General features: G+C 60.2%; 1 protein-coding gene across 1 annotated transcript; it reads left to right on the plus strand.

The window, feature by feature from the left end:
• Positions 1–31: 31 nt before the first annotated feature.
• On the plus strand, positions 32–10,058 carry LOC146592447 (uncharacterized). Its single transcript, XM_085311061.1, has 3 exons — positions 32–464; positions 8,970–9,130; positions 9,664–10,058. The coding sequence occupies exons 1-3, from the start codon at positions 32–34 to the stop codon at positions 9,979–9,981; spliced, it is 912 nt and encodes a 303-aa protein (XP_085167187.1). The 3' UTR covers positions 9,982–10,058.
• Positions 10,059–12,821: the final 2,763 nt, after the last annotated feature.

A 12,821-nucleotide genomic window follows, 5' to 3' on the forward strand; every position in this document is an offset into this window, starting at 1 on the left:
GGGCCCCGGCGGCTCCGCACGGGGCCGGGCCATGCACAAGCCCATGGAGAAGTCCCAAAACTTCCGCATCGAGGCTCTCCTGGCTGAAGAGCCGGCGCGGGGCGCCTCCCCGCCGAGGCTGAGCCCCGGGAGCCCCGCGGGGAGCCCTGGCCCCGCCGGGCGCAACGACACCCCCTCTCCGCGGGCGCCCCTGGGAGCCGCACCGCTGGCCCCGGCCGGCTTCGTCCCCAAGCCCGGCWTGCTGCACCTGCCCGGCCCTGGACTCAGCTCCCTGCCAGCCCTCTACCCGCCCGCCGTGTACCCGCTCCCGGCCCTGGGGGGGCAGCACCCCACTTTCGCCTACACCGGCTTCCCCCACCTGCCGCCCGGCTCGGAGCACCTGAAGGCGGCTGTGRCCGGCTCTTTCCCGCTGGAGCACTGGATCCGAGCCGGGATGCTGGTGCCGAGGCTCTCCGACTTCCACGGTGAGTGACCCGGGAGCGGGACCGACCGTCCCGTCGGGCGGGACGCCGCGCTCGCCTCCTTGCCACCCCCAGCGCCCGGGGGCTCTACCCCTCGTGGCCACCGGCTGCCTCCTGCGCTCTCGGGGCGAGGGTCCCCGCGGGGCAGGAGCTGGGGGCTGAGGCGCTCCGAGGCCGCCCCTTCGCGGCACCGCGGCCGGCGGGGGCGGGGAGGCCTCGGGGCTGGCCCCGGTGCGGGCGTCACWGTACCCCGGCCCGCTCTCTGCTCGGGCTGCTGTCGGGGTCCCCCCTWCTCCGAGGCTCGGCCGCCCCGCGGCGTCTCTTGGGGGGCAGATCCGCGTCCCGGGAGCCTCCGTGGGCTGCAGGAACCCCGGGAACTGGAGCCGCAAGACGAAAGTCCCAGGGAACCCTCCCCCATCCTCTCCCGGCTGGGGCCGGAGGGTGCTGCAGGACGGCCCCGAGGAGCGCTTCCCTTCCCGGTCCCGAGAGAGCAGCGGCGCACGGGCCCCGCCGCCGCCGGGCTCGCTGGCTCCCCCGGTGCGGGAAGAAAACGAAAATGAAGAGGCGGCGAGCGGGGCCGGCACCGGGGAACGAATAAAACCCGCCCGGTGCGATTGGGAACGAACCGGCCCGTCTGCCCCCGACGGGGRCGGGCAGGGAGGGAGGGACGCGCGGCCGGATCCGGGCCGGGAAGGGCTGGGGGTCCCGGCYGCTCGGCTCCTGGGGTACGAGGAGCCCTTTGGGCCCGGCTCCAGGAGGCTGGTGCCGCCGACCCGCCGCAGGCTGGAGCCCRGACCCTGCCTGGGGGACCCGCACAGCACGCACCGCTCAGGGAACAGGACCGGAGAGATGGGCAGGGACCGGCTCCTGCCCCGCAAAGCCGAGGTGTGCAGGGCGCGGGCAGCGCAAGGAGCAGCTCCAGGCACATCGGTGGTGCAAGCTGTTGTCTCATTACCCCCGTGGACCCTGGCAGAGCGGGGCGCCYGTCGCTGGCTCCCCTGGCAGACCTTGCCCTGGGCTTGGCTGGCACTGGAGTGAACAGAGGTCTGGTCACTGCAAAGATGGGTGCTAAAATGAGAGTTGTAATACACTGCCCGCAGAGTCCAGATTTGTTAACTGAGTTTAGTGTCTTAATAACCTGTGAGCCCACTTACAAAAAATATGGCTGGATAAGGTGGTTAATTAATAAACTGGCCAGAAGAATAATAGTGCAAAAATGGAGAGTTAACATGAAACATCCAATTCATTGCTCTTTCCTCAAATTACACCTGGGCAGGTTGAAGAAAAAAGGGGCTGTTCCCTTCTCTAAACTGTTTCRCCTTTCCTCTGGCTTTGCCCTGGGCTGCAGGATAGATCTTGCTGTGAAATGTTGGTGGTGCCTAGAGGTGCAGAATATGCCTCCAGTGCTGAAGGGCTCTGCTTGTACCCTGCAAGTGTGTCACTGAGAACAGGAAAAAATATGCCTCTTTGCTGGATGGCAAAATGCCCTTTTGCCCCTYTGCAGAGGGGAATCAAGACCTTGTTCTCCTTGCCAGGTCTAGGTCTGTTGGGGTATCTCAGCATCCAGGTGGCTCTGTGCTGGGGTGTATTTCACCAGAGGGGATCATACCACTGCACTTGCTCCATGCTCTGAGCTTAAATTCTGGAGTAGGGTAGGGATATTTGTACTTTAACAGCCATATCCCTCCCAAGTGCAGGATCAGCTCCAGTGTTMGTCTCCAAAACTCTGCTGCAAGGAGACAGACCCAATCATGGGTGTGAGACTGATCTGTGGAGGGAGTATTTTGCCTGTTCCAGGATATATGAGAACAGTRTGTCCATGAGCCTTGTGGAAAGCACTGAGTAGCAATGAGTTGTGCTCCTGGGACAGCTCAGGGAGGAAAGCAGTCTCTGAACCAAGTATCAACAGACTGCATCCATGCAGAGCACAGCCTTGGGGGAGCCRAGAGCAAGGCAGAGCTGAAGGAGACATGGAGATGTCACAAGGAGACAGCAGAAACTGCCAGAAGTATAGACTTATAAATCACAGTGACCCATTCCATTGCCCCAACCCAAATTCTCCCCCAAAGGTATTTGCTCACAGTTCTGGAGATTTCTTTGCTGAGGAGAATTGTGTCTTCCCAGGCTGTCCATTTTAGTACTTCAGTGGTTTCTTGCTAGAGGCTTTTCTTGCTCCAGGTTTTGTTCAGATTTCTCACCCTGAACACAGCAAATCTTTCTCTGTTTTTCTTGCATGGCGTGCACACATTGAGAGCCTGCAGCTCCTTTCCAGCCTTCCTCTCACCCCACTGAGCAGCTCAGCTACTCCTCCAAGCTGGTTCCACTCTGAATGCTTTCAAGATTTTCTTCTAAGCTCCTTAAAAGTGACCCCTTYTCTCTTAAAGCAGAGACCAACACAAATCCAGAGCTCCAGCCAAGGCCTTGCTGGAGCAGAGGAATGATGAGTAGTGGGTTTGCAGCTGCTCCCCTGCCTGAATCCKCTGCATGGATATTGCTTCTGACCTGGGGGACTCTCACTTGGCTTCAGGTCTGCTCTCTTCTCTGTGTCCTTCCTTCTAGGGCTCCTGCCTCTCTTATCCTTCTGTCCCATTGCTGACATTGCTGACAGGTAGATCCTGGTGCTTGTTCAGTCCCAGCTTGTTTTTCTTCAGACCCTTGTTTCTGTCTGTCAGAAACAGGTTCTCAGCTGTGTCCCAGCACTGTCTGCTGTGGGCTTGCAGCAGACCTCAAATGCAGGTCTCTTTCCAGCTTGCCCAGCCCCTGTAGTCTCAGAGGCTGAGCCTAGTTGCAAGTTCCGGCTGTGTCTAGGCTCACGTTTCCCCACTGTGCTGGCCAGCACACAGGGATGGGGCAGCAGTGTGGATGTACCTGTCCCTATTGGAGGGATCATCTGGATCACCTAGGGCACACTACTTGTGTGACTCTTCCTGTTCTCTGTAAAGAGGGTGGTGGGCTGGGCARGAGCGACTTGCTGTTGGCATAGGGGTGCATAGGCTGCCTGTAGTTCCTGGCTACCCTGTCCTGTTGCCCAGCTCGGGTGGATGGACCTGCCTGGCTGAGGTGTTCAGGATGACTGAGCACAAGTTTCCATATTGCCGTGTGCTGGTCCTGTTAGCTCTCTGGATAGCAGTAGGTAGATATCTGAGAGACACACACCTGGAAGCCCATGATTTCCTCTAGGACATGTTCTGAGGCATYCCAGAGGGAGGTCACCCTCGTGGTTTATCCATGGGAGATACTAGGACAAAATCTTGAACTGCTTTTTCAGCTGCATGTGTAGAGATGTGTCTGTTCTCGTGCAGACAGTCAGGATGATGAAGGAGGACACCCCCCTGAACTGAAACAGTGAGCTCTGAGGGGGTGCATTGCATACACTTGCCCCGTTCTTGCCTGTGTACTCTTGTGGTGGGAGGCAGTGGYCACCCCTGTGAACCTGGCCTGGGAYTGGGGGTTACTCAAGTGCTCCCACTGCAACATAAGCAGATACTGTCCTTTTCTGCTTAACTGAGCTGCAGCGAGTGCCTGCRTGCCTCTGCTGCAATGCAGAGTGAAAGGGCCGGGCGCAAGGCCAGTGTGCTGGAGCAAGCATGCCCTCACTGCAGTCSGTGGCAGAGCAAAGCCCACCCAGGTCTTCTCCCCTCCCAAGCTGTATTTRCATCCTAGCGCTGCAGGCCTGCTGTGAGCATGTGCGCTGTGGGGGGAGCACCCCACACTGTGGTTTCGTATATGTTGGTACTTATGTGAGTTATGCTTTATCTGCCCTGGCTAGCGGTGTGGAAATACAGCATGGTGGTGGGAACCAAGCACAGAAACCTGCCATGGCCGAAATTTGTAGGAGTGGAGAACGGTGAGATACAGATGCAGGATGGGGGATGCAGGAAGGTGTGAATGATTCCCAGCTGGGGAACTGGCACACAGCTGTCTCCCTGGGGCACCGCTTGTGCATTGCCTGCTCACCACCCTGATGGATTTTTCAGAGGGGCACCTGCTCTTGTCTTGAAGGAGTCAGGCAGCACTTCAGCAGGCATCCCTCCCTCCTAAACTGGGTGTCTCACCTGCTGAGGCCAGGAGGGCTGCAATGTATGCAGTGTTGGGGATGTGGCTTTGGAGATGGCCTTTGGATATTACTTGAAAGGAAAGAGTTACTCAGGCCAATAAGACCCCAGGGGTGTGAGCCCAAGCTGGACCCTGCCACTCCACGGTGGTGAGTTTACTGACAGGCTGAGCTGAGCAATGCGGCTCTGCTGGGGATAAGTCACATCAAACATGTTTCCGTTCTTCCACAGGCTGCAAGCTTGGCTCTCCAAGATGTGCGATGCAGGCAGAATAGCTCCAGTCATTTCTAAAGTAGCTGAGCTGAGTATGGCATTGTGTCCTGCTTAAAAAATGAACTTGGCTTTCTGTCAGTGAAGCTGGGCTACAGGGACCAAGGGGAGGGAGTATGAGAAGAGATTACCTGTCAGGCGTGCTCCCCTGGGCCGCTGGGACCACTCCTGGCTGACACCTTCCCAGGCTCACCATGTGTGCAGTGGTCTGGCATCACCAGGAAGATGGAAACTGGCTGACAAAATGCGATAGTGAGCCAATGGTGGAGCAACCGAGAGGCTAGCAGAGGTTGGAAGTGCCCTTACATGCACTAGCCCACMTGGCAAATGGTCAAGGTTACCAGCAGGCCAAGAGAGGCCTTGCAATGGCTGGAGTGCTGGTGAGACCCTCTCCCCTCCTCCCAGCCCTGACATCTGGGGAGACATCTCTGATGCAGGCAGGGTGCTAATTTCCTCTCCTTTATCTGCCAGCCCACAAAGTTAAGTGAACTATGGCTAAGCAAATCAAATTAAAACCAAGTGGGTTAATATCAACCTATGGATTAGCCTCGTTATCAAGTAGACAGCACTGTATCAAATAAACCAATAATTATTTATGAGGTTTATCTAATTATCCGGGAAGCAGCTGTCTTGTAGAGCTCCTGGCCTCAGACTCGGAGGGGATTCCCAACTCCAGGCCAATCAATTTTTTACTGATATTACAGCCAAATTCCGGGCAGTCATCAGGAGGTCCAAGCTGTACCAAGCTGAAGGGGTATCAGATGATAGCTCTGATCTCAAATGGAAAAGATGGCTGGGCAGATAGGAAGTCATTTCTCAAGCAAAGCTGTGATGTTGAGGTAGTCATTGATCTCCTAGTGGGAACTGGAAAAGGGAAGATCCTTCCTCAAAGGTTGTTCTTTGTTTTGGGATATTGGTTGTGGTAGAGGTGGGTTCATAGCTTGGCTGGCACAGGACAGTAGAGGTGAGCCCTTGAGGGATGCTCCCTCTGTGTCATTTGGGAGGATGTTTTCTGTRTGCTGCGTGATGAACAGGCACAGAGACAGGGGTGGACAGGACTCCACCAAGYATGCTGATGGGGCAGGGTAGAGCTGCCAGCAGCCACAAGGCATCGTTTCTTCCCTGCACTGGAAACTGCATCATATCCTCAGATTCCCCTTCTTCCTCCTCTCTGCYCTTTTGCCAGTCAGAAATCGAAGACCCTCCTCCCCTCATACCCTCCCTGCACAAAGGAGCCAGGACCCGTTCAGCAAAGCTGCCAGCAGGTCTGAGGCCAGAGAGGTTTGCAGTCTGGGCACATCAAGTGAGAAGCAGTGGTGATGGGTAATAGCAGCTGCTGAGGTGCACTGGGTGTATTTTTAGAGGAGGAGGTTGCAGGTCTGGTGGCCAGCAGGTCTGTGTGTAGGCACATCATGGCTGGGCWTTGGACTAGAGGTGGCTTGAACTGCATGATACCACCACCCAAGAGATTTCAGGGTTTTTGTAGGTGGTGTTTTTTSTTTGTTTATTTGTTTTTTTTCCTAACCCTGGAGCTGGAGGAAGTATGCRTTTCTAGGGAAGTGATGATCTAGTCTGTTGAAGACACCACTGTGCTGAGCCCCAAGCCCGAACTGGGGACACAGCTAATGAACCCAGCACTGGCAGAAGGACCTTGCTCCAGTATTCAGTTGCTTGCTCTGGCAGCAATCTGGGCTGCTTCCTGTTTTGGTTTATCTGKTTTTTGGGCAGCACTTCCTATTCTTCTTTTCCCTGATAGACCAAGGAGTCTTCAGCGTCTTACCTGGAGGGCAGTGAGWCCCTGGAGGGACTGTCAATAAAGCAGACTGCCCTCCGGTCTCCTCTGAATATGAACAAGCTGAGCTTCCCCAGCTCTTAGGATCGAGACTCATTCCTGTGCCCCTGCTCTGCTGCACAATTCCCACATCTATTTTTAGTTTGGCTACATTTAGCATTGCAGGAGGAGATACAGAGGAGCATTTTGGGGTCACTTGGAGGATTTCTAGGCTCCCCAGGCCCTGTAACTCTCTGCTGGGGCAGGGAATTCAGGCTGGGAATGGGRTGTGTCCTCTGCCCCAGCAGTACAACCTCCAGCTCTCAAAAYCAGTGATTACTGGGTGCTGGGGTGTGGATCCACACTATTCCCTTCTCTTTCCCCTAAGCATCTGCTACAGACTATGCCCAGAAAGAGGAGCTGCTCAAGGAGACCTTTCCCCAGCGTGGTATGGACACCCTGTGCGAAGCAGCCCTGGGTTCAGGGAGGGACTGAGGCAGCGGGTGCCCCCRTGCACCCGCCCCTCTCTGGTGTTGGAGATGGGCTCCCTCAGCTCCGACAGCCTGTGGGACACTGCCTGGGATGTGCTGTGCTATGCTTCCTGCTTAAGGCAAACGAATGAATTTATCCACTGGTGCTTTCTGATGCATCTCTGGGCTTCCTCCCAGTTAAGGGGGCACTAGCTTGGGCTGCTTCCTTCCTTGATACGAGTTCCCCTAGAGAGCCGGTCTCCATGGCACCTTCTTTTCTTTGCAGAAAGGACCCTTCCCAAGTCCTTTTGGCCGCTATATGAATACCGACAATTTGCACAGGCAGGATGCRTCAGGCAAGGGTGTGCAAGGCCAGGAGAAAGGGTCTATAGCCTGCTCTAGGCKCTGGGTCTGCAGCATCGTCCGTGGCCAGTCAGAACCTGGACAGCAGCTGAGCTCTGCAGAGTCGATACCGTCTTTCACCCGACATTCGTACTCAGCCCAGCAATGTTTTGAGCCTCTCATTTGATTTTAGCCTTGACTATCCTGCAGCATTGTTTCATGTGCATGTGTGATAGATCCCCAAACTGACATACTCTGCGTGTATGTGTGTTAGACTCTCTGGCACGGTGTTTCTGTGTTTGCTCTCTATTTAACAAGCCAGCGGCTGCCATATGTGAGGCAGGTCCCAGATGCCTGACGGTCTCTCCCCTTGCACAGTGGCTTGGTGTGCTATAAGTGCAGGAGAGGCTGTGTCCAACCCCACTCTCATGAGGTGTTTGCACAGTCTCGGCCCAGCTTGAGTTCTGCCTATTCGACCCATCCCACCCAGCACCGGGGATCAAACTTGGAGCATGTTCGCTTAATGTCCCCTTCATAAATTCCTGCATGATGCGTCACGGCTGCGTTTGTGAAGGGCTCAGCGGACTCCTCCAGGAGATGGGCAGGTCGGGATCAAAGCTGGAATCTGAGGAAGATAACGTGGATAGTGTCCCAGAAGGAGGGTGAGCCGGAGCGACCCTCACCCGCCCCACTGAGCCAGGCCCTGCATAGACCAGGCAAGCTGGCAGCTATCTGCGAGTTCAGTGGGGAATGGTTTCCCCGTGAACAGCCCTACCCTGGTCCGGCACGGCCAAGCGGGGCCAGCGGTGAGGCTCGCTCTCACCTCACGCGGCTCTGCCCTGATGCTCTGGCACGTCAGTCCCCCCCTTCTCCGTCCAGCCGGGCAGGGAATTTCCTGCTTTGGATTTGGGCTGGTGCCCAGGGCTGAGGTGGCTGCCGACGAGCTGGGCTGGGCGCTGGCGAGGGTTTCCAGGCAGCTCGTGTCCTCCTCCGCGGCCGTGGCCCGGCGGGCTGGCTTGGCAGGGACGTGCCAAGGATCTCCCCCGTCGGTGCCCCCGCGGCACTCCTGCACTTTACACCCAGCTGCAAACCTCTGGGGTTGATTGCTGCTGCGGTGCTGGGAGAAGCAGGAAAAGCTGAATCCCGAGGGGACAATAAAGCGAGCGGAGAGGAGATAAGCGGGGATCAAACAGGGCGCGGGAGCCACCCCGCGCTGGGCTCTCAAAGGCCCCTTTGTTCGCGCTGCCTCCTGATCCAGCGCCGCGCTGCCTTCAAGGGCCGCGGGCGCGATAGCAGCCCCGAGCCGGGCTCCGCCGCTGCTCCTGCCGGCGCGGGCCTTGGCAGTTGGGCAGCCACCTGCGCGTCCCGGCAATAAAAGGAGGTTTAATTTCAGTCACAGGACTGATCCCGGTTGCAGACCGCGGCCTGATAACGTATCTCGCTGGTTCGTATCGGTCGGGCAATAAAGCCATTATTGGGGCGGGAGGTGATGGAGGTGACACTCTTCCTCCTCACCCTGCGTTTGCCGGGGGTGGGGGTCCCCGTAGGCTGTGCCCCCGGCCCCGCTCTGCCTGACCCCGGCCCGCTGTCTGCCCTGCAGCCGCCCCGCAGTCCGGATTGATGGGGAAATGCCGCCGGCCCCGTACGGCCTTCACCAGCCAGCAGCTCCTGGAGCTGGAGAACCAGTTCAAGCTCAACAAGTACCTGTCCAGGCCCAAGCGCTTTGAGGTGGCCACGTCGCTGATGCTGACGGAGACGCAGGTACCTGGGTTCTGGGGTGATGCAGGACGGCACCAGCTGGCCGCTGGGGAAGCGGGGGCTGAGCTGGGTGGTGGGGAGCCAAGGCCATGGGCAGCACGGGTGCTCCTGGCTCTGCTCCATCAGCCCTCACCCTGCGCCCTCACTGGCAGCCCTTCCCAGGGCATTGACCTGCCCCTCTCTTGTAAGGAGCCCCCCAGAAAACCTGCCCCTCTGCTTGATTGCGTTTCTGAGCCCTCCTGTCCCTCTCTGCACCGTGGGAGGGAGCTGTTTGTAGAGCTAGTGTCCCTCTTTTCATGACCCCACGCAAGTCCTTTGGGATCCTGGGCAATTGCTGGTCCTCTTCACCCCCCCCCCACCCCACCAGCAAGACTGGGCAAAGGAGCAGCCCCTTGGGGTACATCTCTCCTTGTTGTGCCCTCAGCCTCCTTGCATGCACCTTTGGCGCTGCGGGATCGCCTGCGGTTGGGGCCGTGCTGGGCGTCTGTGCGCCGGCGTGCCATGGGCGCTCTTCTCCTGGGGCTCTCCTTCGGCAGGTGAAGATCTGGTTCCAGAACCGCCGCATGAAGTGGAAGCGGAGCCGCAAAGCCAAGGAGCAGGTGGCCCAGGCGGAGGCCGAGAAGCAGCGAGGGCTCAGCAAAGCCTGCGAGAAGCTGCTGCCCGGCGAGCCGCGGGGACAGGCGGGCGAAGGCCCCGAGTTCATGGGGCGCAGCGCCGGCTCTGGCTTCCTGCACCGCAGCACCGCCGAGCTGGGCTACGGCCCGGACTCCTCCTGCTCGGGCGGCGAGGAGGATGAGGAAGAGGAGGAGGAGGAGATGGGCGCCACGGAGAGGAAGATCGGCTCTGTGTTGTGAAAGGCGGCCGGAGCCTGACCGGGAAGTGGGGCCGGGCTGAGGCGTCGGGAGCCTCTTTGCTGGCAGAAATGGACTGTGCCTGGGGAGAGCAGGGGGGGCCGCAGGACACCTGCCCCCCCCTTAACTTATGTGTGTTTGGATCCTATTTAACTCGTAATTATTCCTCTGTGTGTATCTGGGGGAGTCCCCACATCCCTCCCCTATAAAGCTGTTATCTGGATGCCTGTGCTCTTCCTTAGGGGCTGGGAGCTCTGGCCCCCTCCTGCCACCGCGATGCCCCTGGGGAGCAGGGTGGGTTCAGCAGACTGGCACAGCTGGCAGCACACCGACACGGCTGGAGGGAACAGATCCAGGCTTTGATCACCCTTTCCTGCAGACGTGACTGTCCTCGGGGCAGGGTACCCCCAGCCCTGCGTGGCACCAGCCACCCTTCTCCTTGGAGGCACGAGGGGACGGGAAGGAGGATGCCCGTGGGATGCATGCCAGCGCTGTCCTGCCTCTTCCTGCAGCTGCCGCATCGCTGCTGGGTCCTGCATTTTGCAGGGCAGGAGGGCGCTGGCGCGGGCAGCGAGCGGCTGCGGACCTGCCCCTGGGGCCTCCCCCCGTGCTGGTGACGGGCAGGGGGCTCAGCGCTGGGGAGGGGGGAGCAGGCTGCTCCCAGCCTCCTGGGGGCCAGGCACCCTTAGCACCCATGCCTTCGCCCGCCGCTCCCAGTTATGCAGCCCCTTCGCCCGGAGCGGGCAGTGCTGCCTGCCTGTGCCAGCATGGAGCAGCGGCTCGTTAGCTAATTGGCTAATGAGCGATGCCGTTCGCTGTGCCGCGGTCAGCCTGGCTGCAGCACTGTGGCATCACCCTGAAGCAGGGGCTGGCGCTGGGCTAGGGCTGAAGCCCACGCAGTCGGTGCCGCCGCGAGCCCCCCTTCACCCCCGGGGCTGTCCGGCCCCTCTCAGCACCTCTCTGGGCTCAGCCACAACCTGCTCGGGGCCCTGCTCGCTCTGGCTGGGCTCAGGGAGGCCCCGGTGTCAGATCCCTCTGCCCCCTCCCCYGAAGCCCTGGCTTACCCCCCAGGCCTGCCCCCCTTCAGGGACAGGCTGCCTCTGTCGTCAGGGTCCCGTAGACCTGCTTTGCCTCCTGCACTCTTCCTGGGCCTGTCCGGAGGATCCCGAGGCAGCCATCCAGGCAGGGGGCCCAGCTGGGCAATGCCCWGCCTCCCCAGCCCCCCTCGGCGTGGGGCCACCCTGCAGCAGCACCCCACGGGCTCTGCTCCCCTCCGGCGCTGCCCCTGGAGGTGTCTGTGGGGCAGGAGCTGGGCTGCAGCCTGGAGGAGCTCCGTGGTCACCCTGGGCTGGGGCAGGGATGCTTTGGCATGGGTCTGGCACCCCTTGCAGGGCTGGCTGAGCCCTGGGGCTGCCTTTGGGCTGTGCCCAAGCCCTGCCAGCGGGGGACAGGTGGGACAGGGGCTGGGTGCAGGGAGACAGGCGCTATTGAGGCAGCAGGATGGACATSGGACGGACGCTGGGAGCGAGACAAGTGTGGGAACGGGAGGGACAGATGGTGGGCGGACAGGCGGGCGACTGTCCTGCGCGGGGTGACAGTGACCCACAGTGGCTGCCGGCAGCTCAGCAGCTTCCCCCTGGCGTCCTCGGGGTGCAGGTCCCCCGGGCCCAAGCCACCGTGCCCAGGTTGGAGGTGCCAGGAGGCTGCAGTGGTTGGCGTAACTTGGGGCAGGAGAAGAACAAATGAGGGCAAGGGGGGTGGAAAAAGAAAAAGAGAGAAGGAAAGGAGGAAGGGGTGGGTGAAGTAGGGAAGGACGATACCCAACCCCCGGCACTGCCCTGCAGGGACAGTAGGGCAGGAGAGGCCCGCTGCCCCAGGGGAGCTGTGGACCCSTTGCAGGTGCTCAGGACTCCTGAGATGGTGGCAGATGCCATCCTGTGGCTGCAGGAGCCTTGGCACCAAAGACATCTCCCATCCAATGTCCAGGCTGACCCTGCAGTAACGGGGAACCTCGGGAGGACGGCAGGCTGGGCTTGCCGGCTGGACGGGGCGGGGGGACAGGGATGGCAGGGGCAGGGACGAGCAGGAGAGAGGGAGAGCAAAACCCGGGCGTGCCAGGAAGGAGACGGAGAGCTGAGGGGGCGTCACAGTTTTAAAGCATTCACCTTGATGGGCCGTGACAGGTTTAATTTCCAGAGTACAAGCATTAAACTGATGGATGGGGGGCGTCCATCTCGCGCCTGGCGCGTGCAGGCCCTGCGTGGCTGCAGGGGGGTTTATTTTGTCGCCGTTATTTATGAGGTTGTTTCTGAGGATCCGGGCGCTCCTCCAGCGCCGGGGGGGCAGAGGGGGCGGCGTGAGCGATGCCCAGGAGCCGGGGGCTGATTTACAGCGGCTTGGCCAGATGACTCATGCTGCGAGCATAGATGAACGCTGTCAAAGCTGCACCTTCTCCGTGCCTCTGCCCTGGCAACCCCCCCCCCCCGCTCCACCAGCCCCCCCAGGGCATGCTGCCGGCCCTTCCCACCGGGGCATAAGGGTCCCCCGTTCCTTGAGGGACACGCGGGGCCCTGGGAAGAGGCAGGAGTGACCCGTGGGGGCGGTGGGGACAGCTGGGACACCCGGCCGGCTCGTGCAGCCCCAGGTGCCCGTCCGCGTGCCCCATCCCTTCACCAGCCTCGGCCCCCGGGCGTCCCTCGGCAACGGTCACGGCTCGTCACTTGGGTCCCCGACGCTCCCAGGGAGCCTGCGGCGCCCCGGCCCCACCAAGGGGCCGCCCCATGTCTACCCGGGCCCTCTCCGGCCTGCTGCGCCCCGGGCCCTTGCCCCTACAGCTGTGGGGC

This window comes from Rhea americana, unplaced genomic scaffold (genome assembly GCF_003343005.1).
Source record: "Rhea americana isolate MKP2758 unplaced genomic scaffold, rheAme1 scaffold_33, whole genome shotgun sequence".
In the NCBI taxonomy this organism is placed as follows: Eukaryota; Metazoa; Chordata; class Aves; order Rheiformes; family Rheidae; genus Rhea; species Rhea americana.